At 36.2% G+C, this 25,019-nt stretch overlaps 1 protein-coding gene across 1 annotated transcript in view; it reads left to right on the top strand.

Annotated features, from left to right (window-relative positions):
• MALRD1 (MAM and LDL receptor class A domain containing 1) overlaps positions 1-25,019 on the top strand; it is a 243,159-nt gene that overhangs the window by 33,492 nt on the left and 184,648 nt on the right. Inside the window, exons 10-15 of the mRNA XM_025895435.1 lie at positions 4,346-4,492; positions 7,414-7,523; positions 10,907-11,074; positions 13,451-13,571; positions 23,978-24,130; positions 24,282-24,387. Coding sequence (XP_025751220.1) covers positions 4,346-4,492; positions 7,414-7,523; positions 10,907-11,074; positions 13,451-13,571; positions 23,978-24,130; positions 24,282-24,387 — 805 coding nt within the window. The remainder of the gene's footprint in view (positions 1-4,345; positions 4,493-7,413; positions 7,524-10,906; positions 11,075-13,450; positions 13,572-23,977; positions 24,131-24,281; positions 24,388-25,019) is intronic.

Raw genomic sequence — 25,019 nt, forward strand, 5'->3', positions numbered from 1 at the left:
TTACATTATTTATACATAACATCCACAATACATATAAAAACATTACAAATTAATCAGCAGCTACCAATCCTAGCAATTTAGAAAAAGTCTAACCTTAAAAAAATTAATTATTTTCAAGTAATATCACACTTTGATACAGTAGAGTTTCTGGAAATTGCCAGAAATTATTGTAGGGAGGGGACATCCTACAGCTGTTTCTGAAAGAGCATCACCTTCCATTTAGCCTAATTAGAAGCTTTTTTAAAATACCTGTCTTTACCTCTTCTACTTTTAATTTAACCTCTCTAGTATTAGCTTAAATATTCTCAGCTTTTCATAGGATTTGTATAATTTATGAATATAAAATATGTAAGATGAAGGAAACTTGTATCATTTCAAAGCCATATACCTTTTACTGCATTTCATTTACAGTGTAGAAATTTACAATTGCAAATCCTTGAAACCTTTCACAGCAGATGAGCACAGCTGCAAATCCTTTTACTACAATCCAACTTTAAAGTAGAAAGAGCATTTTTTAGCAGGAAACGTTTGTTTTACTAAACATTTAAGTGTTTTCTGTGACACATTATTTTTCTGAAATTGTCAATATCTGTTCATCAAGCTTGTATGTGCATGTGGACAACAAGCTACACCCATATTATTTTCACGGATTTTATTGCTGACAAGCACTGTGTGTCATTGCCTTTGGGTTTCATCAGAATCGTTAGCTCAAAGTCAGCAGAACCTCTGCAGACCAGGGGCTGACATGAGATTCTCTGAACACCATATGCCTCTTAACCCTAATCAAGGTAACTGAGTAGTTTCAGGAGATGAGGCCATCTCACCTCAGGGAGTTATGAGTTATCTGTTTAATGATTTATGACATATGGAAGTTCAGGATAGATGACCTATGGTCATCTGTGATGTCTCTGTATGCATCATTTAACGAATTCCAGATAAACAAAACTAATCACACTGGTAGGAAAAGTGCACAGAGTCAGAAAGAAGGTATGTGTGTAACCCTTCCCTTTCCCAAAATTGCATTAAATGTTAGCCAGAAATGACTGTCCTTTTTTGTTGCTGTCCATACAGATAGTTTATACCCCAAATTCCAAAGAAGCTTAGGTGCTGCCACACTGAGTGAGGGTAACAGTAATTCTCATTCCATAGTCTTAGTCAGGTAAACACCAACCTGATGCAGAGACTAACTGAATGTCCTCAGTTGTGTTCATTCGATTGAACTGCCAGAGTAGGATTGAAAAGCTTCATGCAGTTTCAGGTTAGCAATGCTGAAAGAATATTAATTTGCTAGTAACCCAACCTAGTTAAGACAACTACTTTGGTTTTCCCCCAGGGAGGATCATGAGAAGCTGGGATAGAGTAAGCTAGTCAAAGAAAAAAAATATTCCCATTTTACCTCCCAGTGCTCTTGGAATATGTGCTTTGCTTCCTTTTCCTTTTTTTTTTTTTTTTTTAATATGTGGAAAAATGGTTTGTATTAATTGAAAAATCTTTCCAGTGTATTTTATGGCTTTCGTAAGCTACACTTTTTTCTTGAAATTCAAGTGTTTGGGGAATATTTTTTTCCTGGTTGCATCATTGATATTTGTAGAAGTGGTGTAATACTTCTTGATTAATTGAGATATGCTGATATATCCACATGGAAAAAAAATTTGGCTTGTTACTAAAATGAAAGCACATTGTTGTTTCATTTCTATTTTCCTTTCTGAATTATAAATAGATGAATGTACAAACCAGAGAATTGAGTTGTTTTCCATTCAAAATGTTGAAAATCTTTCTGCAGTTTGAATCCAGTGAAATCTTCCTAGTGAAATAAAAGACATAAGCTCTGGTGATAAAAGTTGCATTAGGAAGGGACATAATATGTCAGAAAAGAGCCTTATGTCAAACTTACTTAACTATAGTATGACTGCTCAAAAACTATAGGTGATGCAATTGCATCTTTTCCAACTACGGAAAGTGAAACATCATCTATAATCACTTGAAGTTTCAGAAAAAAATGTAGAAAACAGACTGTGAAGAATAAATATCATGCACTGGTTTGATGGGAAAGGTACATTTCTTAAGGTTTATTGGTGTCTGAGCAATGAAAAAACACACTGAGAAACTGTCTCACTTGGATTTGTGTTTTAGCCAAAGCACAGAACTTTTCTTTCAAGCTTGATTAAACATTTACAGACACTTCTTAAGTTTTTAGAATTCAGTAGGGATAAAGTTTAAGTCAAACTGTTAACTTGGACAACTGGGTTTCACTTACATTTGGTGTCTAGCTGTTCTCCAGCATATTTATACTTTTAAAACTGAAGCATCACTTCCAGAAACTACATAGGGTGGAACACTTGGGTTTGGTGAGTGACTGGCCCAGTGTTTCTGCAGGACTGGATACTTGTATAGCATTTTAAATTTTAAGTGACAGGTGTAATTAAAAAAAAAGGAAGTAGCATCTAAAATGTGGTCAACATTATCATATTTTATTTCTTCCCCAGCCCCCCTCCAAAAAAAACCCCAACAACTACAACAACAAAAAAACCCCAAAAGTGCACCACCATGAATGTTCTTCCTACCTTTATAATTGTGTTCATATTTGAACAAAGTCTAAAAAAATCACTGAACAAAACCAATTTGAGATTGTGTCTTCCTGTGTGTGCATGTCTGTTTTTGTTTTTTTTCCCCCACTGCTTATCTATTCAGCCCAAAATTTGATGTTTGGACACTTCTTTCTACATCTATAGTGTTAGAAGAAATTTTACTAGTGACTACCAATGTAAGAAATCATTATTTCACACCTTTCTTCCAGTTGGACACCAAGGGCAGTGATGGGCTTTGTCTAAACACATAAAAGATGTTGGGTTTATTGTGATTAGTTAAAAGCAAATCAAAATTAAATGATTAGCTAAAATCAAATAATAATAAAAAAATACTTCCATGCTAAATATCTTCTTGATCTTATCATTAGTACCATCTTGATTTCTGTTTTATGTATAAACCATTATTTTAACTTCATTTTGTTCCTACATAGTCATTTATTTATGTCTTTTTGGATATTACTATGCAGACACTGCAGCCAGCTGCTTATGCAGATCTGTCACAGGGTTTAGGTAGGCCAGAAGAAAGAGATGTTTAAGCAAAGAATGTTTGCCTTTTTGTGTCACATTGGTTCTCTCAAGACTGCTTAGCTAAGGAAAGCACAGTGCCTAGACATAATATTAATTACTGAACAGCAAAACAGCTTAGTCTTGGATATCAATTTGCATATTGGACCTTAATGTACTAGCAACTGCAACCTCATTTAAAAGATACTTTGTCAAAAGCACAAGAAATTGTAACTGAGTAAGTTAACCAAGTTTCTTGTTTAACTAAATATACTGCATTGCACAGAAAAGCATGCACCATTAGATTTTACTGTATATAGTGAAACCAGATAAGAGAGACTGATATTTGTGATTTATTTTGTACCTTAAGATTTAACTGCTCAAATAACCTCTTTATTCCAGAGAGACTTTTACCACAGAGCTTTGCTACCACAGTGCTCAAAGAAAGATGCATTTCATTTTGATTTTGTACAATATGAAAATTGGAGTAATATATATGATGGTGTCTGAGGCTGATACGATCAGATGAATGTGCCATGAAAGTGGAAAGTGAAAAATACAGTTCTAAAGTAATGGTTGCAATTGCAGTAAGTGACCCAAAGAGTTGAGTGTATTGCTTTGGGAAGTTGCTCTGGACCAGGAAAAAAAGCTTCTCAGAGTATAAAATTTTCTTATAAAAATATTTATTTGTACTCAATAAATGAAATAGTCTGTGAAATTGTTATAAAATTTAAGTTGGTCTAATCCATACCAACTGAGAAAATGGTCTTTTACTTTGCAATAAAAATTTCTAGGAGATCTGAATAATTCATAATTTTAAATCTCATTTTCAAAAATAAATTAAGTGAAAGCTTAATTCATCTTCACTTTCCATGTGTTTTAAACTCTAAATACATTTGATTTCCACCACACATTCATAATTAAGTTTCCAGTACAATTCATCTTTAAAACATACATAACATTACTTTCATAATCTATCAGCCTATGTACAGGTCTCATCTTTACTATGATATAGTTTGTTCTCCTGCAGGTAGTTTGCTTCATGGTTCTGAGTTTGCTTAAGAAAGGAAAGATCTGCCTTATCTGTTACCTGTATTCTAGAACTTTTTGTCCATTTGAATAATCTGACAGTGAAATATATTGGTGCTTCTTTAAGACTCTTAGTACATCTAAATAAAAATAGTCATAGTTGTGGCATTAAACTGCTGCATCAAATTCAACTTATTGACCTCTTGTTATTGCTCTTACAACAGCTAATTTCACCTTTTGTGATTTTGAGACTGACCTTTGTGGATGGAGGCCACTGAGCAGAGGTGATGCTGACTGGAACATAATGAAAGAACACACTCCCCTTGACAGGAAACTCCCTGGCAGTGGTCATACAACTAATACGAGGCATGGTGAGATTTCTTTCTTTATTATTTCCCCCTTATTTCCTCCTTCTGCCATGAAAATTCCTTCTTGTAAATGGTCATAGACCGATAATAAAAACTAATTTGAAATAGGTGCTACATAGTATGTATACAACATAACTAGTGTGTAACAGAAAGCTAATCTGTTTGGGCTGCTCTTAGTTGGGATGTGGCTACTATGCCTTTGTAACCCTCATTTTTGACTGGCACAATCAATGACATGGCGACTTGATGCAGCTTTTTGAGATATTGACCTTTGAACTGACAGCTGACTCTTTTTGTGCATATCATTAGCATTGTTTACCCTATACACACAGAGTATTATTTGGGCAGTATTGTTTGGGCAAATTTTGACTGTAGAAGGCAGTTAAAATAAATCCACATTCTATGGGAAAAATAGAGTGACTATAATATCCTTTAAAGAGTTGTTCTTCCTTCAGCCCATATTTACCACGCAATACATTCAGCTGGAAAAACAGTTTATTGCAGTAGAGGGCTGTTTTAAAGTATTTTTTTTTTAAATTAAAGTGTTATTATGGTACACTGCATAACATAAAATTGCTGAGCATGTTTTTCATTGTCAAATAATATTGGCAAGTATTCTGTGACTAATTTTATTAAAATGTAACTACTTTGCTTACAGTGGAGATCAGATTACTTTAAAATCTGGGTTAAAATCCAGTGGTCCTTTAAGTTAAATTTATTTAATGTATATTATCTAAAATCAGACCTCCACACTTCTCTCCCGTGTTCATGTTAAAGGAATGTGAAATATTAAGTATTCCACCTCAAGCATTCAAAGATAGAGCAACTCTAGGGTTAAAATTCACCTGAGCAGACATGAGGATGTGTGTGCGTGCCATAGAATGATTCTAACTGCACAGTCATGTACCTGTTTTTCCATTAGTCCCTGTGTGATGAAGTGCACCAAAGTTGCTACTCTTCTCAGCATCTGTTCAATATTTCATTTTGTTGTCTCTGTAGAGTGACACTGGATCTGTATTACTGCATTGTCTGTGAGCACTGCTGTGTTACAGCTTCCAAACTTTCAAAGCCCCACAGGGTAGCACTGATTTGCCTGTGTCTTTCTCTGTTCTAGATGCTGGTGAGATCTGAGGTGTAATGTGGTCATAAGGAAGGCTACTGGCAGAAACATCTGTTCTGCAGCCCAAGTAGCATGTTAAAATTGCCCATACAGAACTGCATGCTTTTGCACTTAAGCTGCTTTGATACCTGAGTCATCACAAGTTTGTTTCAGTGCTGCTGCAGGTTGAAACCTCAAGTAGATCTTGAGGATACCGTGCCTTACCTTTTGAGCCCAGCAATGTTGCATTCCACATATAAGTTATTTGAAAAGGTATTTCTGAGGTGGTTTTTACCGTTCTATCACTGTGCCTGTTACAGCCACAGCTTTAGAATTAGGATTCGAGAATTTGAGCAAGTTTTTACCAGCATTAAATAAAGATTCTTCAGGTTGCAACAGTTCCTTGTAGTACCACAAAGCATTGATGTCTCTTCTCTCCCGGGGAGGGCAGCAGCAAATTTTGATTAATTGAGATCTTAACAAGGTTACTGTAGAGCCTCAGCTGCAAATTAAAAGAGGGTCCTTTGAAGTCCCCTTGTATTCCAATGAGGGGAGCTTCCCTCGAGCTGCAAGCGCAGCATGCCTGTTTGTACAGGGAGCTGTGACGGTCCCCTCTTTGTGCCAACCTTGCTAAAGCGATGCCATTATTCATGTGGGGCTGGACCTAACCCTCTGCTGTATTATGTATCCATGGGAAATAAATGGCTAAGGAGTATGACTGTGGCAGCACAATAGCTGATTTTCCAAGATGTAAGGCAATATGTGTAATATCAATGTGCAAAAAAGACTGAGCCTTTAGTGTTGTTTTGCACAGACCTTCATGAAAAAGTCTCAGTATTCAGCAAAGGCAGCACTGACGGCATTCAAAATATGCTGCTTTAGGGCCCCTTGAAAATGTTTATCCTTCCCTACCTTTGTCTGAAGCACATCTGCTGTAGTTCAAATCCAAATGCAGTTCATTTGCCAGAGTTCAGATTAGATCTTTAATTAAGCTTTCATCCCCACTAGCACAGACAACAATGTCAAGTCTGTGGACCCCATGAGAAAATATAGCTGATTCCATTGGCTCCTGGGGTCTGCAACATTGTTAGCATGCTTAAAACTGGCTGGGCTGTGCTGAGAGTGAATACTGTACCCTAAAGGAAATAATTTTTGTTTTAAATTCAGTTTAAAACATTATTTAAGCCAATTAAAATGCGTCCTTTAGGGATCTCGGCTGATGTCTGTGCTGTTTGATCTCCAGGGTGCTCTGTGTTGCAGCTCCTTTGCTCTCCCCAGTCCATTCTGAGAGCAGATGGGCATCATGCAAAGGTGATGGGAAGTAGTTGTAGTATTTGGAGGTTGGAGATCTTAAGTTTTTGCTTGAAGAGAGCAGATAAAAAATAATTCCGGTGGGTCTGCACAGTAAAGCCCTCAGAGAAGCAACATCTGAACTCCTTTTTGAGCGCTCCGTATTCACCTCCTCAAGTTTAATTGCTTGCAGACACCACAACAGGGTAACCTTAGCAATGGCTGCCCACACAGCCTTCTTTCCTTCTCCCTCTCGTCTTTGGAATTAGTCATGATAACTTTGCAAGAGGGAAGAGGCAGGAGCATTTAGCAATTGTGTTTTGCCTTTGCCCACATAGACACTGTTGCGACCTGTTACAACACCTTCCTCATTATCCACAGAGACTGACCTGATGGCAAAGGTGTTTCATTTGTTTTCATCTATGAATAAGCTTTATGTGCCTCATGGAGCACATAGTTACCTCTCTGAGGTAGCTATTTGCCATTGGAGCATGACATATTTCTCATACTTTAAAAAAAAAATATCTGTTTTTAGGAGCATTCATTTACTTCAGTGGATCACATCGGACGAACACAAAGGTGGCCATGTCTCATCTGGAGAGCCCTTTTCTTGTCAAGCCGTCCCCTGGGCTCTCCTGCTGTCAGGTAACAAGTTGGTATTAACTGTCCCCACGTTTGCAAGCTATCACTCACCTGATGAGCAGAGATGGTATTCTTCATGCTGTAAGTGTTGCTACTGAGGATTATTTCAAGAGCAGTGGAAGGAGTTACAAACAAATTCTTTGGGAAGAGGGAGATGCAACTGACATTTTACTGCTTTGCTGCAAAATTTTTATATCTGATTATTATTATTGTTTCTAAAGCACCCAGCAGGTGACTCAGATTTAAGGATACTCTTCAGGTTTTTGTATGTTGTGACAAACCTATCTGGACAACAATAAATAACAGGGCCATATCAAATAGCCACTCTGTTGTCTGTAGGCAGGAAAGTCAAATAAACAGTGTTCCATAATAGGAAACCTAAGGTTTGAAGTCATTATATGCATTAGCTATGTTGGTGTGACCAGAGAGAATTCACTACCATGCTCCAGACATGTACTAAATTTTAATTGATGGTTTGAGAGGATGTTTTTTAAGCTGACTAGTGCAGTAATTGAGAGTTACCTTGAAATGCTTTTTTTGTCAAATGTCTTGTGGCTCTGCAGAGGAATGCAAAAACAGCCTGCCAGGATGGCACTTGATCTGAGAATCTAGAAAGGTACCTTGAAAAAAATGGATCAGAAGGACCAAAAAATACGAAATAGATGAAAAATGAAAACACACTTTTATAACTAGAATGTTGTAATTTTAAATAAAACATGTAAAGCAGAATTTGAAGACATATATTAAATATGTAGAGCATCTAGTCACTGCAAGAAAACATTCCCAACTGGATTGGCCAATGAATAAAGTAAATAGATATTGTAAAGTTTAAGTTTTTTTCTTTTTTTCAGGAGGCTTTTTTTGTTTTCTATTCTATAACTTTTCAAAGCTTATGCTGCACTGAGGAGAAGCTAAGTTGTGTAGTTATGATGTTAATTTTTTTCTGCTACTGCATAAATGCCTTCTGATTTAAAAAATCTCAGAGAAGGGAAAAGACAGAGAAAGCTTGCCAAAGTAATTTTATTGTGTTCAGTGGCAAAAAGAGGCTTTAGAGAAACAAAATAAAATTCAGACTCATTGCTTAATTTTTCAGACACAATGTAGGACAGAAAATGTACTTGCACTTGGGAAAACTTTTTCTGAAAACAAAACTTTCAGAAAAGAAGGAATTGCACTTAAAGGCCCAACAAGTAGCAGAATTTTATTCCAGCAGGATCTAGGCTTCTTAGGTTTTATCTCATGTAAGGGACCTGAAGCAAGTGCTGGCTTAGCTAAATCTGTTTTACTTGAAACTGTAGCTGACTTGGATTACATACATCAATGAGTTATCAGATCTCATCTGAATAGTTGCAACTTGCAGCTGAGGAGTAGAAGCCTCTTAAAACAATTTAAGAACAGTTCCTTACTGGTTTTAAATGCAATTTCTCAGTTATTAATCTTCACATGGCTTTTTAGTGTTGTAAAGCATCAGAAATTAAATAAATTCAGGATAAAATCAAGCAGAATGCTGTTGGAGGGAACTTGTAAGGCCTCACAGCATCCCATCGAAGTAATGCATGTTGCATTACTCCTGGGACACCCAACACACTTTGTATCCACCATGCATTGTTTAGGCAGTTTCATCTTTCTTTTGTAGACTTTGATGCTGAGTAGATAACAATCTGTACCTTAAAGGTGTTTATCTTAGAAACCCTTAAGGCAGACTGGGCACAACTGATATGTGAATCAATGAATTATTCTGGTTAGATCTATTTCAGAGTTTGGTCTGCATTCAAAATAAACACAAGTGCAGCGGGGATGCACGTATTTTTCTCCAGTTCAAAGGCAGAAAAGAAACACTTTTTATTATAAGTATATATGGTTTGAATGTATTCGAAGTTCTCAGATCCAACAAAATCTAAAGGAAGTTCTTACCTAGATATATTTGTCTGAAAAGAGAGTGCTTGTGAAGCCTGGAAGCCTGGCTTTCTGCCACATTTTCCCTGCAGACTTTTATTTCTGGGAAATAGCAAGGAGTAGGGGTTGTTCATTAGGATGTGTTATGTTCTCTGTGTATAAATGTGAGATGATGCCCTCTGTTAGATGTCCCACTGAGAGGATAAAAGGATCCACACAAAGAGGTCTGTGTTTATTAATAGCTTTACAAGTTCTTTGGCTCCAGTTGTTTAAAAAGAAAAAAGAAAGAAAATAGGAGTTGAAGGATAACAGATTTATATTGTGCTTTTCTGGTTAATTTAAGCTTAGAAGTAACTTCTTTTTGCAACTTCTTGTAGCTGAGTCTTTTTGTGGATGTCAGCTACATTTCTTCATTTTTTCATTTAGCTCATCTTCATTTAGCTCAAGGGTTTGGAGTCGTAGAAGCAAATTTCTAGTCCCAGCTCTCTGTTTATGACTTTTAATGGACACAGTATCTGTATAGCAGAACATGTAGACACGGAGAAGGAGGGTAACTTTGTCTCTTACATAATGAAAACATAAATTTGTTTGAAAAGGTTAATAGACAAAAGCCATCTAAATTGTTCAGAGTGTAGTCCTTCAAACAGCTCATTTTGAAAAGTGTTTGTATACTTCCTGCTTTCTATTTCTTAAGCTTTTTGGTTGGAAAAAAAGTTACATGAAAGTATTTCATTTTAAGAATAAGTCACAAGATTATTTTACATAAAATATGATTTTCATGCATGGGGGAAAAAGAAACTCCAAAGAAAATTGAGAGACTGAGTCCACCAGCCATGAAGCCAGAAGATATTAAATAGTAGGAGCGTGTTTTAACAGGAATATTTCGTAACCACTGATCCAGCTCTGGTTTTACCTCTGTGAAGACTCAAATACTATCAAGGCTTTTGCAGGGAAATAATGATACTGCAGTTGAAGAAAGTTTAGTCTATCATTATGTGAAAAAGCAGGAAGGATTCAGGGGGAAGGAAAAATTAGTCTTTGAAAATCTTATTTCTTCTCTGCAGTTACCAGCTGAATTTTTGCCTTGGTATTACTGGAAAAAAAAAAAAAAGAAATTAAATGTATCAGGTTTACTCTGTATTGCAGGGGAAGCAAGTGAACTATGATTCTCACTAAAAAAGAAAAATAATCTTTGAGAAGTTTCTAAGGACTTACTAAGCTAAAAAGAGTTAAAAGAAGTTATTCAGTCTGAATCAGTTGATAGATACAAGTTAAAAGTTGTGAAAATAAGCTTTAGTTTTAAATACGGTCTTATCTTTAGACATGATACTGCTCTTCAACATGCTGTAATTTCATACTTCCCATTCTTTTATGCCAAATCTATGTTTAGACCTGTCATGTTATAATGTACATGTATGAATTGGTGCTGAAGTTATTTCAGATTTATTATGTAATTTTTTTAAGTGTTTCATTAAAAACTCTTTCAACAGGTAAGATTTTGGTACAGGTTATCTCAGGGGTCCCAGCTTTCTGTCTTTAAGAGAACTGCGTTGGATGGAAGTTTGGAAAAATTATGTGACATTTCAGGATCGCCTGAGATGAAGTGGACAAAAGGGAATATTCTTGTAGAAAGTGCAGCTGAGGAATTACCCTTTCAGGTAATTAGAAATTGCATTTACATTACTTTCAAAAAGTTGCTCCAGTTTGGCCTTTAGAATTAGTTTACTTTTATGATGAAATGTAAAAAGAGAATTTCTATTCTTTAATGCTCATATGAAAAAGAATTTTATTCTGCTTTTTCTACAGGTGCATCTACTAAAGAACATGGCCATTGTTTCAATATTCTATGCATTAGAATAACTTTTTGTAATAAACATCAGGTAGCAATAGTGTAGTAGCTTTTAAAAAATGAACTTTCTATAAAAACTGCTCCTCAGATTGAGGGCCTAATTATGTTGCGTACAGGCAGAAGAATCATAGAATCCTGGAATCATGGCATTGATTGGATTGGAAGGGATGTTAAAGATTATCTAATTCCAACCCCCATTGGTAGGGATGCCTTTCACTAGACCCGGTTGCTCAGAGCCCCATCCAGCCTGGCCTTGAACACCTCCAGGCATAGGGGATCCACAGCTTCTCTGGGCAGCCTGTTCCAGTGCCTCACTACCTTCACAGTAAAGAATTTCTTCCTAATATCTAATCTGCATCTACTCTCAGTTTGAAGACATTCCCCCTTGTCCTGTCACTATATGCTCTTGTAAATAGTTTCTCTTCATCTTTCTTATAGGCTTCCCTTGCAGAAAGCTGCAATTAGGTTACCCCAAAGGCTTCTCTTTTCCAGGCTGAACAATTCCAATTCTCTTAGCCTTTCCTCATGGAAGAGGTGCTCCATCCCTCTAATCAACTTTTTGGCCCTCTTCTGGACTCAGTCCAACAGGTCAATGTCCTTCCTGTTCTGAGGACCCCAGAGCCTGACACAATACTCTATGTGGGGCCTCATGAGAGCAGAAGAGAGGTGCAGAATCACCTCCCCTGAACGGCTGCTCAGCTTCTTTTGATGCAGACCAGGGTATGATTGCCTTTTTGGGCTGCAAGTTACGTTGCTGGCTCATGTCCAGCCTCTCATCCACCAGCACCCACAAGTCCTTCTCATCAGGGCTGCTCTGGATCTGTTCATCCCCCAGCCTGTATTGATACCGGGGGTTGCCCTGACCCAGGTGTAGCACCTTGCACTTGGTCTTGTTAAACCTCATGATATTCCCATGAGCCCACTTCTCAAGCTTTTCCAAGTCCCTCTGGCATCCCATCCCTCAGATGTGTCAGCCACATCACTCATCTTGGTGTCATCTGCAAATTGCACTTGATCCCTTCGTTTATGTCATTAATTAAGATATGAAATAACACTGATCCAAATACAGATCACTGAGGGACGCCACTTGTCACTGACATTCATCAGGACTCTGAGCCTTTGACCACTACCCTTGGGATGTGACCATCCAACCAATTCTTTATCCACCTAACAGTCTGCCCACCGAATTCACTTCTCTCCAGTTTAGAGAAAAGGATGTTGTGAAGGCTATGTCAAAGGCTTTACAGAAGTCCAGATAAATGACATCCATAGCCCTTCACTGATGTAGTCACTAGGTTTTTCAGGCAGAACTTGCCCTTAGTGAAGCTGTGCTCGCTATCTTGAATCACCTCCCTGACCTCTCTGTGCCTTAGCATAACTTATAGGAGGATCTGTCCCTTGATCTTTACAAGAGCAGAAGTGAGACTGACAGTGCAGATATATATATATAATTTGCAGCATTGATCACAGTTTTCAAGTCTAATTTTCTTTTTACATAATCTCAGGCTACACTTTGCTTAAACCTAGAATGGACATGTTGGGGAAATCAGCAACTCAAATATAAGGATTCAGTAAACCAAAATTCCACTTTTGGTCTCCTCATTTTATGTCTTACCTATAAAATGATCAAAAAGAAAGGACATTATTGGTAATTTATTTATTACTTACTCTCTTTTATGATCTCCCGAGTGTTTCCTTGTATTTACAAATGCATCCATACAATCCCCACCTTTTCTGTACCACATACTGTTGACTTCAGCAGGCACAGTATAGATGAACACACTTAAATGGAGCTGTAAATCATCATATTTGGTAACCCTGAATAGCTAATATAAGAATATATATAACTTCTGACTGTTCCAGCGGGAAGACCATTCATTCAATAGTGATGGCTTTCACCAGTTTCAATTGAAACAAGGTCATCTGGGTTGCATAACTTGCCGTAGGTAAAGGTAGCTATGGCTTTGACAGTTGAGGATCAAATTTCTAACCTGGTAAAATCTCAATTGTAGTTTTTCCTCACTGGTATTTAGAGTTGATTGTAGGCAGTATTTACTTCCTGTGCAAATGTTTTAAATTATAATGGAATATATATATATGTATGTATGTATGTATGTATGTATGTATGTATGTCTTTTTATCATGTCACTTTTAATGAACTACCTTTTTTTTTCCATCTTTACAGATTATTTTAAGAGGTACTATTCTAACAACAAATGCTACTGTTGCTATTGATGACATCAGTATAACAGAAGAATGTGTAGTTGTGAATAGACCACTTCCAGATGTCAGCCAGGAAAGCGAAGGCAAGTTTTGTGGTTTTCAATACATTTTCCCCAATGTCTGTTATGTATAACTGTGATTTTTATGACAATTTGAAAATACCTTTAATAAAACGGAGGATAATCTGAGAAAAAAAGTCTGTATGCTGTAATCAATCACCTGCCTTGAAGTTCCAGGCAAGGTTGGCTGGGTCTTTGAGCAACCAGGTCTAGTGAATGGTATCCCTGCCCGTGGCAGAGAGGTTGGAACCAGATGATCTTTAACATCCTTCCCAACCCAAACCATTCTGTGATTCTATAATAAAGGCTCTCATCCTTGTTTTATGCAGTAGCTGCTATAAATAGTTTTTCCTAATTCTGCAAAGTGAGCTGTGGTGAGAATTTCCAGATACCACTTACTGTGTAGTACCTGCTCACATACACATTTGGATACAAAGGCAGAAGCAAAGCATCTTATGTCTTGCACTGGAGAGCAAATTCCACTGCATTACCTTTAGGACAGGAGGCTTCTTCCATTATTACTGTTAAACATATAGCATATTATAATAAGTGTCCATCATACTTTTTTGTATACTCACATTCTATAGTCTTGAAATGCCAACAGATGGAAATATAAAATAATCTTACCTTCTGTCAGACAGCTACTTCTAGTTCTCTTGATAATAATAGCTACTTTTCAAAAATGGCACAGGCACATATGCAGTCAGGGGTGATGTTGATGAGTTATAGCCAGTCGATAGCTGAATTTCTTCTCTACAGAAAAATTTAAGGGCATAATAGAAGACTTCAGTGTTGTGTTTTTAAGGGTTCTCTGATCCCTATATACAGGTTGATGGTAGCTAAGTATTTAAAGAAACATTAATTATTTTCCCTCCCCACTTACCCATTAGTCATACAGATATTGTTCTTAGAAAGGAGTGAGTTTTTTTTAAAAAGCCCTGTCTGGATGGAAACAAGACTATTCAAAAAAGTTAAGTTACACAATAAAGATGAAAAGCTGCTCATCATTCCTCTCACTTGCCCTCTTTCCAGAAAACTTCTGAAGTAAAACCAGCAGACCCTGGGTTTTGTTTCCCCATTCATTGAAATTTGGGGTGTTTTCTAATGTGTAGGTTGAGGTGCAAGCTAATAGTGGTGCAGCATCCAGCTTTCGTCTTCTTGAAGCTTTCACTGTGATCTGAACACAGAGAATCCACCTGCTCTCTATTCCAAGGGAAAGAGCAGCCATCTGTGCACAGCCACTCACCTCTGAACAGCCTGCCTGTGTATTTGATAATTTTCCACACAAAAATTTTAATATTGTGGAGAATAATATATAGTATAAGAGCATCAGACATTAAGATCAGCTGTGTTTCTTATAAGTTTTGATATAATATAGCACACTTCATAGGTGATGCTATGTTCCTTACACTGAGTATATTGCTACATTAAAAGATGATATGTGTGTTTTTACTCATATATCCTTTTCTGATTTTAAGGGAAAACAGAATTTGCAGATGCTAATGCCTCATCTTTTTACTGTCCACCGGGATTTTTTTCGTGTGGGGATGGACAATGTATTTCATCTGACAAATTTTGTGATTTTACACCTGACTGTTCAAATAGCCAGGATGAAGCTAACTGCCGTAAGTGAAAATTTAAAAATCTATGTTGTTAAGCTCCTGTGACTGTGTTTGTTTGTCCTATTTGCAATGCTTTCATGACCTCATAAATCTTGCAATTTAATTAAAAGCAAAAGCTCTTGAGAAATAGTTACTTCACTTTGATTCTGTTCTGTGAATTTTTCCTCTTTTATTTTCTGTAGCAACTACTTCACTCCTAGTATTAAAACCAGAAAAAAGTTTTTGATTAATTATTTAATAGAAGCTACTGCTTAACAGACACTATTTTATTTTAAAATGCTAATGCAGTGGTCACAGACTGGAATTCAAGTTGTATGTTGTATGTTCAAACTATGATGTGAAGATGCCACAGCTGTCACGAATACCACGAACATGTTCACAGATACTATTTAGGCTGAGTCAGTATTTTCTTTTTGGATGTGCTTATGACTCTTGTCAAGGTTTCATAGGCTTTCTCTGCATGGAAACAAACAAGTAGGAAAGTAGAGGGAGGTGATGCATCTCAGAGTCTCTCTCCACTGTAGAGTCAGCAGGGAGCTTGGAAATGTTTCAGGGTCTCTAACATGTAGCTTCACAAGTCTTTTTGATTCATTCAGTTGCCTGCTCTGCATAAGAAATCACAATCATATTTTTGAAAATGAGTCTTGCTTTGAACTATCAACTTTGCTATAAAAGTCATGATGCATTTTCAAAGGGAGTTGCCATGGGCACTATTTAATACAAGCTTCCTTTAGAAAATATAGTATGATGGTTTTCACACAAATAACAGGAATATTGTAGACAAGATCCTCCAATTATTTTCTGTGCTGTGTTATGCATGACAAAGCAAAACCTTCGCAGATACTAATACAATCCAAATTCACAATCCAAATTTTATTAGGATATTTGAGACCTGTTGCTCAGTTAAACAAAAATCTATTTGACTATTAGCAGTTAAAAGAAATAATTACAGCTTCTATTTGTATTAATGCAATTTCTCTACAGTTTTAGTATTCTTTCTCGGATAGAGCACTCCTGTCAAGTGTTTTAGGTGTTTAGAAAGATTGGTATCGAAAATATACAGACCTTTAAGATATGAAACTACATTTTGTTTTATTAGACAACTGTTTGACTAGTTAAAACGAGAAGTAAATATTAAATGTTTACTAAACAGAATATCTTTCCTCTTGTGGGCCAGAGTAAAGAAAATTCTGATGTGACCATGGTATAGTTGAGGATGCAAGGGATACCTGAAGACCATTAAGTTAAACCCCACCCTGCTCAAAGCAGATGAGGATGCCCAGAACCTTATACAACATTTAGGTTCTGAATATCTATGAGGATGGAGACTACACAGCCACTTGGGGCACCCTGTTCCAGTGTTTGATTACCCTTCCAGTACAACCACAAGTCCCTGTTGCTTCTTCTCATTTCTCTGGGCACTACTAAGAAGAGTTCTTTGCTCCCTCCCTGTCTGTGTTACTCATATTAAAACTCTTATGACACTCCATTGCTGTTTGATTTACTTCATGTTTTTTTCTACTTAACTTCAAAATATGGTTGCACATCTTATGCAGCATTGGGTATGGTAGTCTGGATTGCTCTCACATTACCCTTTTTAAACTCTGATACTGGGTATTTGTTCTCTGTCAAAATAATAACTCTTCCATATCAATAGTTAATTAAAAACATTCTAAATAGATTTAGTCACATGCAACTTTCACTGCTCTGGGATAGCAGTGAAATGGTCGCTTTTAATCATGAAAATTAAGATCTACTAGTTTTTTTTGCCATTTATATTTCCTTTTAGCTATTCAGCCTGTGTTTTCAATTCATCATTATACCTAAAGGTGAAGACAAATGTCCAGTTGGTGTTTAACCAGTCCTAGACTAACCTTAATTGCAAGTTGCCTATGTGGCAACTGATTTTCTCTTTCTTTTTTCTCTAATTACATGACTGAAGAAATTTTTAGTATACCAAAGTCTCAGTTGTCCAGACAATACGCTAACAATGTCATGTTAAAGGTTAAACTTTGGAGCCTTTATATTTATGGTGATCTTTGCTCTAAATATGTTACTGACTTATAAATCATTGTTATTGCTGAGCTGGCTCAGTGTGTGCTAGCACTACAACTCGTAAAGTGAGAAGCAGAATGTAGGTGCACAAAGAGCCTTGCAAGTAGTTTGGCAAGTCGACCATTTCCAAGCAATAAACTTACCTTTCAGCATATTATTCTGGTAGCCTACAGCACTCTTATAACAGCTCTCATAATTCTTCTCAAATGTTATCTCACCATCTTCATGCTTATGTAGCACACCATTACTTTCTATATCTGTTATGTGTATTCTTGCAATTGGATGCAAACATTTCATTTTTCTCAGAAACTTTTCCTAATTTCTGTACTTGGCTAAGCACAAATTTTTTTTTTACTTCACCTTTAACAACTACATTGCTCTTTTCATCAATATTACATTTTTTTCCATGATGTTCAATCTAATGATGATTGTATGCATCTTAACCTTCTTGATGTTTTCCCTTTTTGTATGAGAACCAGGCAAGAATATTACATGGGTCTTTCAAAATATATTTAAATTAAATCCTCTTATCTTAAATTCCAGCAAGATGATTTCCTTAGATGCCTGGATCCGCTAAGTCCATTGATAAGCAGGGTCTCCACACAATTTTCTTATATCACAACATCAATTCTTCAAGACATCTCTTGTTTTTCACTACCCCTCAAATGGGTTGTTCTTTTCTGTCAGGCCTAAAAGAATTCAGTTGAAGATTTTCACTTCTCAGACTGTCTTTTTTACCTAAAAGTAGATTTCTGAGCTCACAGTTTTTGCAAGAAACTTTCTGTTACTTTTCTTCATATACAAGGCTTTAAGTGAATTTGTATTCTCTACTTTGATCCTTTGGCCTTAGAACCACATTCATGTTCTTGATACTGACAGGAGATGAGATTATTCTTTCTTCCAGGTTTCTCACTTGCATTTTACAAAAATGCATGTCCTGGACCCAAAAAGACATTGAATTTTGGGGTTTTTTGAGTGCTGCTAGCCTTGACTAGGGTACCCAGCTTTTCTTCTACAGATGAAGAATTTACTATGGTCGTAAAGCTATTATACATGACTTCCATGCATTAAAGTAGAAGAAAAAAGTGACAGCCTTTTTCAAACTGCAGATTTACAGCAGTGACCCACTATACCTGTCACATTGTGTCTTTGTGCTGTGGAAGATGAATGTACAGCATGATTTCTGTGGTCTATGTCCTATGCATTTAGTGAAGTCTAAATGCTCATTTTTCGAACCTAAGAACTATGATGATGGAATAGGAATAAGATCACGTTGGAAAGTAATCTGGTAACCAGTGTATTCTTGATATTCTGTCTGACCTTTGCTCATTTTTCCCTTACACTCTGTCTTTTTCCCTTACACTCTGTCTTTTGTGTTTGTTTTTTTTTCTTTTCCTCTGTCTACTTACGGTGTGGATTATCAGGAATAATTATATAGATTTATATATAAAATAAATATGAAATAATTTACTATGGCCACAGACACATCAGGATGTAGCTGTTCTGACATGGGCTTATTCTCAGCCACAGTCGCTCCAGGGTGTCCTGATTCCATGTGGCCTCATCCACAGGTCACAGTCCCTTTTAAGGCAGTTCACACTGTAGTTCCAGCCTATTCCTTCCAGTACAGCAGCAACGATGACCTGGCCATCTGCTAGCAGACATATCTCCTGTGTTGTTATCAAAATGTTCCCAGGCACAGTAGGGTAAGGTGAGAAACAGAACAGCAAGCATTGAAAAGAAAAAGAAGCTACTAATGAGCACTAGGCTCTAATAAACAGTCAGGAAAGCATGCCCCATGGCAAGCACTGGAGTGTGCCAATTAATATCTAAACAGCTATAAATTCAGTCCAACACATTCCAATCAAACCCTTCGAGACCCAAGTGACAGACAGGACTGCTGTGGTTTAACCCCAGCTGGCAGCTCAGTCCCACATAGCTCCTCACTCACTCCCCTAGTGGGTTGCAGGAGAGAAATCAGAAGAGTAAAAGAGAGAAAACTCATGGGTTGAGATTAAGACAGTTTAACAGGTAAAGCAAAAGCTGTGCACACAAGCAAAGGAATTCGTTCACCACTTCCCATGGGCAGGCAGGTGTTCAGCCATCTCCAGGAGACCGAGGCTCCATTATGCATTACAGTGACTTGGGAAGACAAACACCATCACTCCAAACATCCCCCACTAGTTTATTGATGAGTATGACATCAAATGGTATAGAATGTCCCTTTGGTCAGCTGGGGTCAGCTGTCCTGACTGTGTCTCTTCCCAAACTTTTGTGAATCCCCAAGTTCCTTGCTGGTGAGGCAGTGTAAGGAGAGGAAAGGCCTTGAGTCTTCCTAAGCTCTGCTCAGCAATAATTAAAACATCCTGAATAATCAACACTGTTTCTAGTACAAACACAAGATACAGCCCTATACCAACTACTGTGAAGAAAGTTGAGTCTACCCCAGCTCAAACCAGCACACATATAAATATAGTATTATTTTGTATTTATGTCTAAATGAAAGATGCATTTAATAGTTATTATTTCTGTGGTGTGCAAACTAGGACAGCTCAAGCGTGCTAAAGCTAGTCTTAAGTCATAAACTACACATAATCTATATGTTTTTACAGAGTTTTCTGTAAAGGCAAGTAAAGAGAATGATGCACATGTTGTTTTGTAAAAACTACTTTTGTTGCATAATTGTTTAATGATAAATATTATTTGGTTTCTAATGGCTATCTTTGTATAGGTAATAAAAATCTCCTTAGTATTATAAGAAACATCCTCCATATTTCCCATTACTAATATTGCCAAAGTATAAAACTTCTGCAGTGGTTATAAGTTAACTCTTCCTAATTTAGGGTCAAAACTTGCATGCCAAAAACTCTGTCTCATATGCTTGCTACTCCATTTCAGCCAGAAAAATAAGCAGTTTTTAAAGGTGAGACCAGAAACAACAGCCAGATCAGAAAAATGGGTTTAAGTTCAAGAAGTGAAGAGGTTGTCAGCTTGTAAATTGGAGAAGGTACTTAATACCGGAAGTGCCGAGACAACTGTGTTAGAATCAGTTTGTGGAAGTTAAATGGTGAAGGGGTGGGAATAAAATACCATTTACAGAGAGGGTAAAAGACCTTTCATGATTATTGAAATGGATTTCCCAACAGAAATTAGCAAAAGAAAATGTTCTGGAGTGTATGGAGACTACCATATCTGTTTGTCCTAAACTTTTAAGGGTGGGTGTTTTGGTTATTTTGTTGTTGCTGTTGTTGTCTTTTCAAAATGATAGCAGATAATATTGGGAGATCGAAAGTGAAGGAAGATCCAATTTATTTGAGCTTCAAATAGTGACTTGCTTTTTCACTTGTTTGTTGTTTGGTTTTTTTTTCCCAGTTAGCATTGCTTCTTGCTGATGAAGTTTTGCAATAATTTTTTGATTGACCTCTATTCAGTTTTTCACTGTAGAAATTACACTAAGTGACCTACAAAGTACAGTCTTATTTGACTGAGTGCATATCAAGAAATTATTAATTGGTCACTGGGATAGAAAACATAAATATGAGAAGTCAGATGTAACACTTTTCAGTGTGTTTGTATTATAAAGGGAGTTAAAATAACTTTTTAGGATGAGTATGTCCAGAATTAAACTCGTTTTGTTTCCTAGATTTGATGATAATTTTCTTCATGCCATCTAGTGATAAGTTCCTAAATTTTTTTAAAAATTACTGATTAAAAATAGTTTAAAGTTTATTAGCATACTAAAGCCTTTTAAAATAAATAAAAAAAAAAAGTTGTAAGCCAGTATTAGTCATGATATCTCTTCACCTGGATTTTTTTTTTATGATGCCTGCTCTATAGACTTACATGGGCTGAGAGGCAAGGAGACATTTTTCAGATTGTAGATATTGATGAACTTCCAGTCTTAAAGAAGTGCTAACATCTTAAACATTTATTTTTAAAATATTGTTTTCAGTAGGACTGTTTGTTAAATTCTTGTTAATCATCATTCAACTTACAGAGAAGATGAATATCTGATTTGAGATGGCCTTTGAGTAAAGCTCCCCCAAACAGAAAAGGACACAGCACTTTGCATAAAAACCCAAAATCAGAAGAAATCTAGAGTCTTGTGGTAACGAGTCAACTCAGAGAAAACTAAGTCTGCTGAAGATGTAAAGGCAGCTTTCTCAAAGCATCAACAAAACTAACCACTCTTTAATGCTACCCCAGTATCTCTCTGATTCCTCTGTGATTATTGAGGGAGCTTGTTAAAAAAGAGGCTAAATGGGGCAGCAAAGAAAAATGTATCCATACAGATGGCATGTATACTACTAGAAGTTAGAAGCATAAGATAGGTGAAGTATTGTCTAAAAGAAAAAGAAAATATTACAAAGTTTGATAGGTTAAGTGCAAAAACACAGTAATAAGATGAGACGAAGTTTAAGAAACACTAAATTCATCAAACACATGAAAGAAGACAGCCAGGTAGAGTCTATAGGGTCATGTGATGGTTAGAGTATAAGAAAACATGTAAAAAAAAAATAGAAGAAAAGCAAAAATTAAAGTATTAGGAGAGAAGACAGATTAGTTTGTTAGTTTACTGTGAAAGAAGCTATAGAAGTATCCAAGCAACTGCCTTTTTTTCTGGACAATCTGTCCAAAATGGAAGTACCAGTCAAAGACGTTATGGGACAAGACAATTCGGTGATTGAAGCATTATCAAGCATCAATATCCAAGTGCATTTCTCTCAGGCTCTACCAACTTGCTCTATTCTTGTATTTTCCCTAACTGTTAAATAGCTGGTCTGAGATTCAGTTGAAAGTTTCAGGGTTATTTTATCTCAGTGTATTCATCCATGCTTAAACTAAATGGTCTGGTGCATCCTTTCTTTTATGTTTTGTCTGTGTTACAACTTACAGATGCAAGAAGTCTGGACTCAGACTTAACAGTTTTATCTTGTTTATTTGCCTCATTTGGTGTAACCATCTGTGTCCAAGGTCTGTCATATTCTTTGTTGCTGTTCTGCTGGGAATATGGAACACTTTCTTCTATCGAGCAAAAAGCAAATCAAAAATAGCTCTCCATATTCTCTTATCGTTTTGTTCTGTCAGGGGATTTTCAGTCATTTCTCTCATGTCTAGGTCCTTGAATATTTGTAGGTATATTTTGTCTTCATTTTATTCTATCAAAGCATTCTGTCAAAAAATTTCTTCCTTCTGTTTTTTAGTCATATTTGGTCCACATTTTTTTATCGTTGACATTTCTGACCCACATACAGTATATGTATAGCAAAATTATATTTTCTTTGATCTCTTTAACATTATTTGCTTTTTTATATTTGTGGAATGATTTTTTTAAGCTAACTATGGATTTCTATGTGCTTTGCTTAATAATCCACAAAACCTTATCTTTTTAGAAGCCATAGACAACAATAATACTAATTTGCCTCATTATTAATTTTTTATTCTTTCTAAAAAATTACATATATCTTAATGCGACACAGTTGCTAAAGAGAAAAACAAAACAAAACCAAACCAAAAGAAACAAATAAAAAATCCTCCCATATCTTCCATAAATAAACACTGATATAATCCTATTCCCCAAGAGACTTCATATGATTCTGAAATATGAATAGTTTATACCATAATATGACCACTGAAAATTGTGATGAGTTATAAAATAATGATAGAATTATGACAGTCATGCCTGAATATTTGTTTTATTTATTCTATGTATGCAATTGATAAATTATTGATTAAAAATCTTTAAATAATTTTCTTAATGTCTTCCATTAAAAGCCTCTTATAATTGCAGGATTTGAAAAAATAATTTTATGATTTTATGAGGATTTCCTATAAAATGAAGAAGAGGAAAACCTGATGTATGGAAGAAATTCTTTACTGTGAGGGTGGTGAGGCACTGAAACAGGTTGTCCAGAGAAGCTGTGGATGTCCCATCCACAGAAGTGTTCAAGGCCAGGTTGGATGGGGCTTGAGCAACCTGGTCTGGTGGAAGGTCTCTTTCAACTCAAACCATTCTATAATTCTATATTTCTTCATTATAACGTAATCATTATTTTTCAATTTACATTCATTCATACATGACACCCTTCCACTCCTTTCTTTCTTTTGTTTGGAATATACATATTTTCTAAAATATCACTGCTCTTTGAAGTGAAGAATTGAAGAATGCACCTTAATATGTTTTTCAAATCTTTTTCACTGCAGAGTTTTTGATTTAGGGATTACCAATATCTTAGTGTCTCAGTAATGCCTGATGCTTAACTTAATTCCTATTATGAATAGAGGAAGGGTTTTTTGTTGCCATTAGCATAACTGCTGACATTCAGGAAATCAAGGGTTTGATTTCTAGTTCCATTATCGGTTCCCTACAAGATCTTGCAGAATGTTTGTTACTGCTTTCTGTGCCCTACTCTCTTGCTGTGTAGCATGAGGATTGTGAGGTCTGTTCTCAGCACTTTCTCACCTCCTCTGAGTGCTTTGGCTGCAGCACCGTAAGAGACAAGGAATTATTTTATTGAACACATTGCAGATAACGATGGCTTGGTTGCTCCTGTGCGACTGTGGTTCTACTCAGTTGTTATTAAACAAATACCTCATCTCTGGTATGAAGCCATACTCTACCTCTCCATGCCCTTTTCTTGGATGTATTTCTAGAATATTGTTGAAGTATTAGAAACATTTTATTTCCTTTTCATACTGGAAAAACTTGTTTGGTAATGTCAGATAGAAAAATAAAATGTCTCTTCATTTCAGCTGCTGTATGTGACTTTGAAAGAGAGAGCTGTGGCTGGATTGAAACTGTAAATACAGATGAATTTGATTGGGTGAGAAGTTCCAGTAGTGCTCTTCCACCTGTGTTTCAGAAGCAAGCTCCTCCACGGGATCACACCTACAACAAACCTGAAGGTAAGAAAAACCAGACCTGGAAAACAGAGAAATGGAATGGGTAAACCTCCTCTGTAACCAGATTTTAAGTGGAAACCATGAATGTTTTAAAAGCTTTTAGAAACCCTTTATTTCTTCAGCCTCAAAGGTGTTTTCTATTTTATTTTAATAGGTCATTTTATGTTCATTATGAAGAACAGCACCAGCATTTCACAAATAGCTCGGCTACGAAGCCCAAAGTTCAGGCAAACTGGAGCAAATTGCACACTGTCCTTTTGGTATGAAATAATTTAGATATAAAATTCCCGGGTCATCTCACATTTCTTCTCTTGAACTGAAATTGAGGTTATAGTTTGCAATAGATGCACCTTCCTCTGAAGTGTTTGTTTCATTTTATTCTATAATGATATAGATGCAGACATAAGCAGAAGTACTTGGAGAACAGAACTGAAACAAGGGATGACTTTGTTGTCAGGCTCTTGGCAAAGTTATAGTAAAGGCTCATGCCTGCATATACATGGACAAATACCACAGTCTTTTTGCTAATAATTATTTGGTAAATAAATTAGATTTCATCATCTTTAAGCAAAAGCTCCAGCATGAGAATAGGTGTTTTGCTTTCAATTTTTTTTTTTTATATACAGAGAGAAACACTTTCAGTTATTGTCTTGTCTCAGACTTTTTGCAATCTTTTCAGAGATAGGCAGAAAAATTTGTGATAATTTTTTTACTAAGGTCAGATTGGTACTACAGTTTAAATAAATGTTTGGCCTGACCTTGATGTTATTAAGTGCGGTTTGTCTCAGTAGTATCAAATACATCTGCCACAGGAAGAGGAAATGTCTTTTTATTCAAGACTCGTGACTAGAAGTTGGAGTATAGGTTTGGAAATTTCAAGTTGTTGGTTGTA

Source organism: Manacus vitellinus, unplaced genomic scaffold, assembly GCF_001715985.3.
Source record: "Manacus vitellinus isolate BGI_N305 unplaced genomic scaffold, ASM171598v3 scaffold_3_pilon, whole genome shotgun sequence".
NCBI classification, from domain to species: Eukaryota; Metazoa; Chordata; class Aves; order Passeriformes; family Pipridae; genus Manacus; species Manacus vitellinus.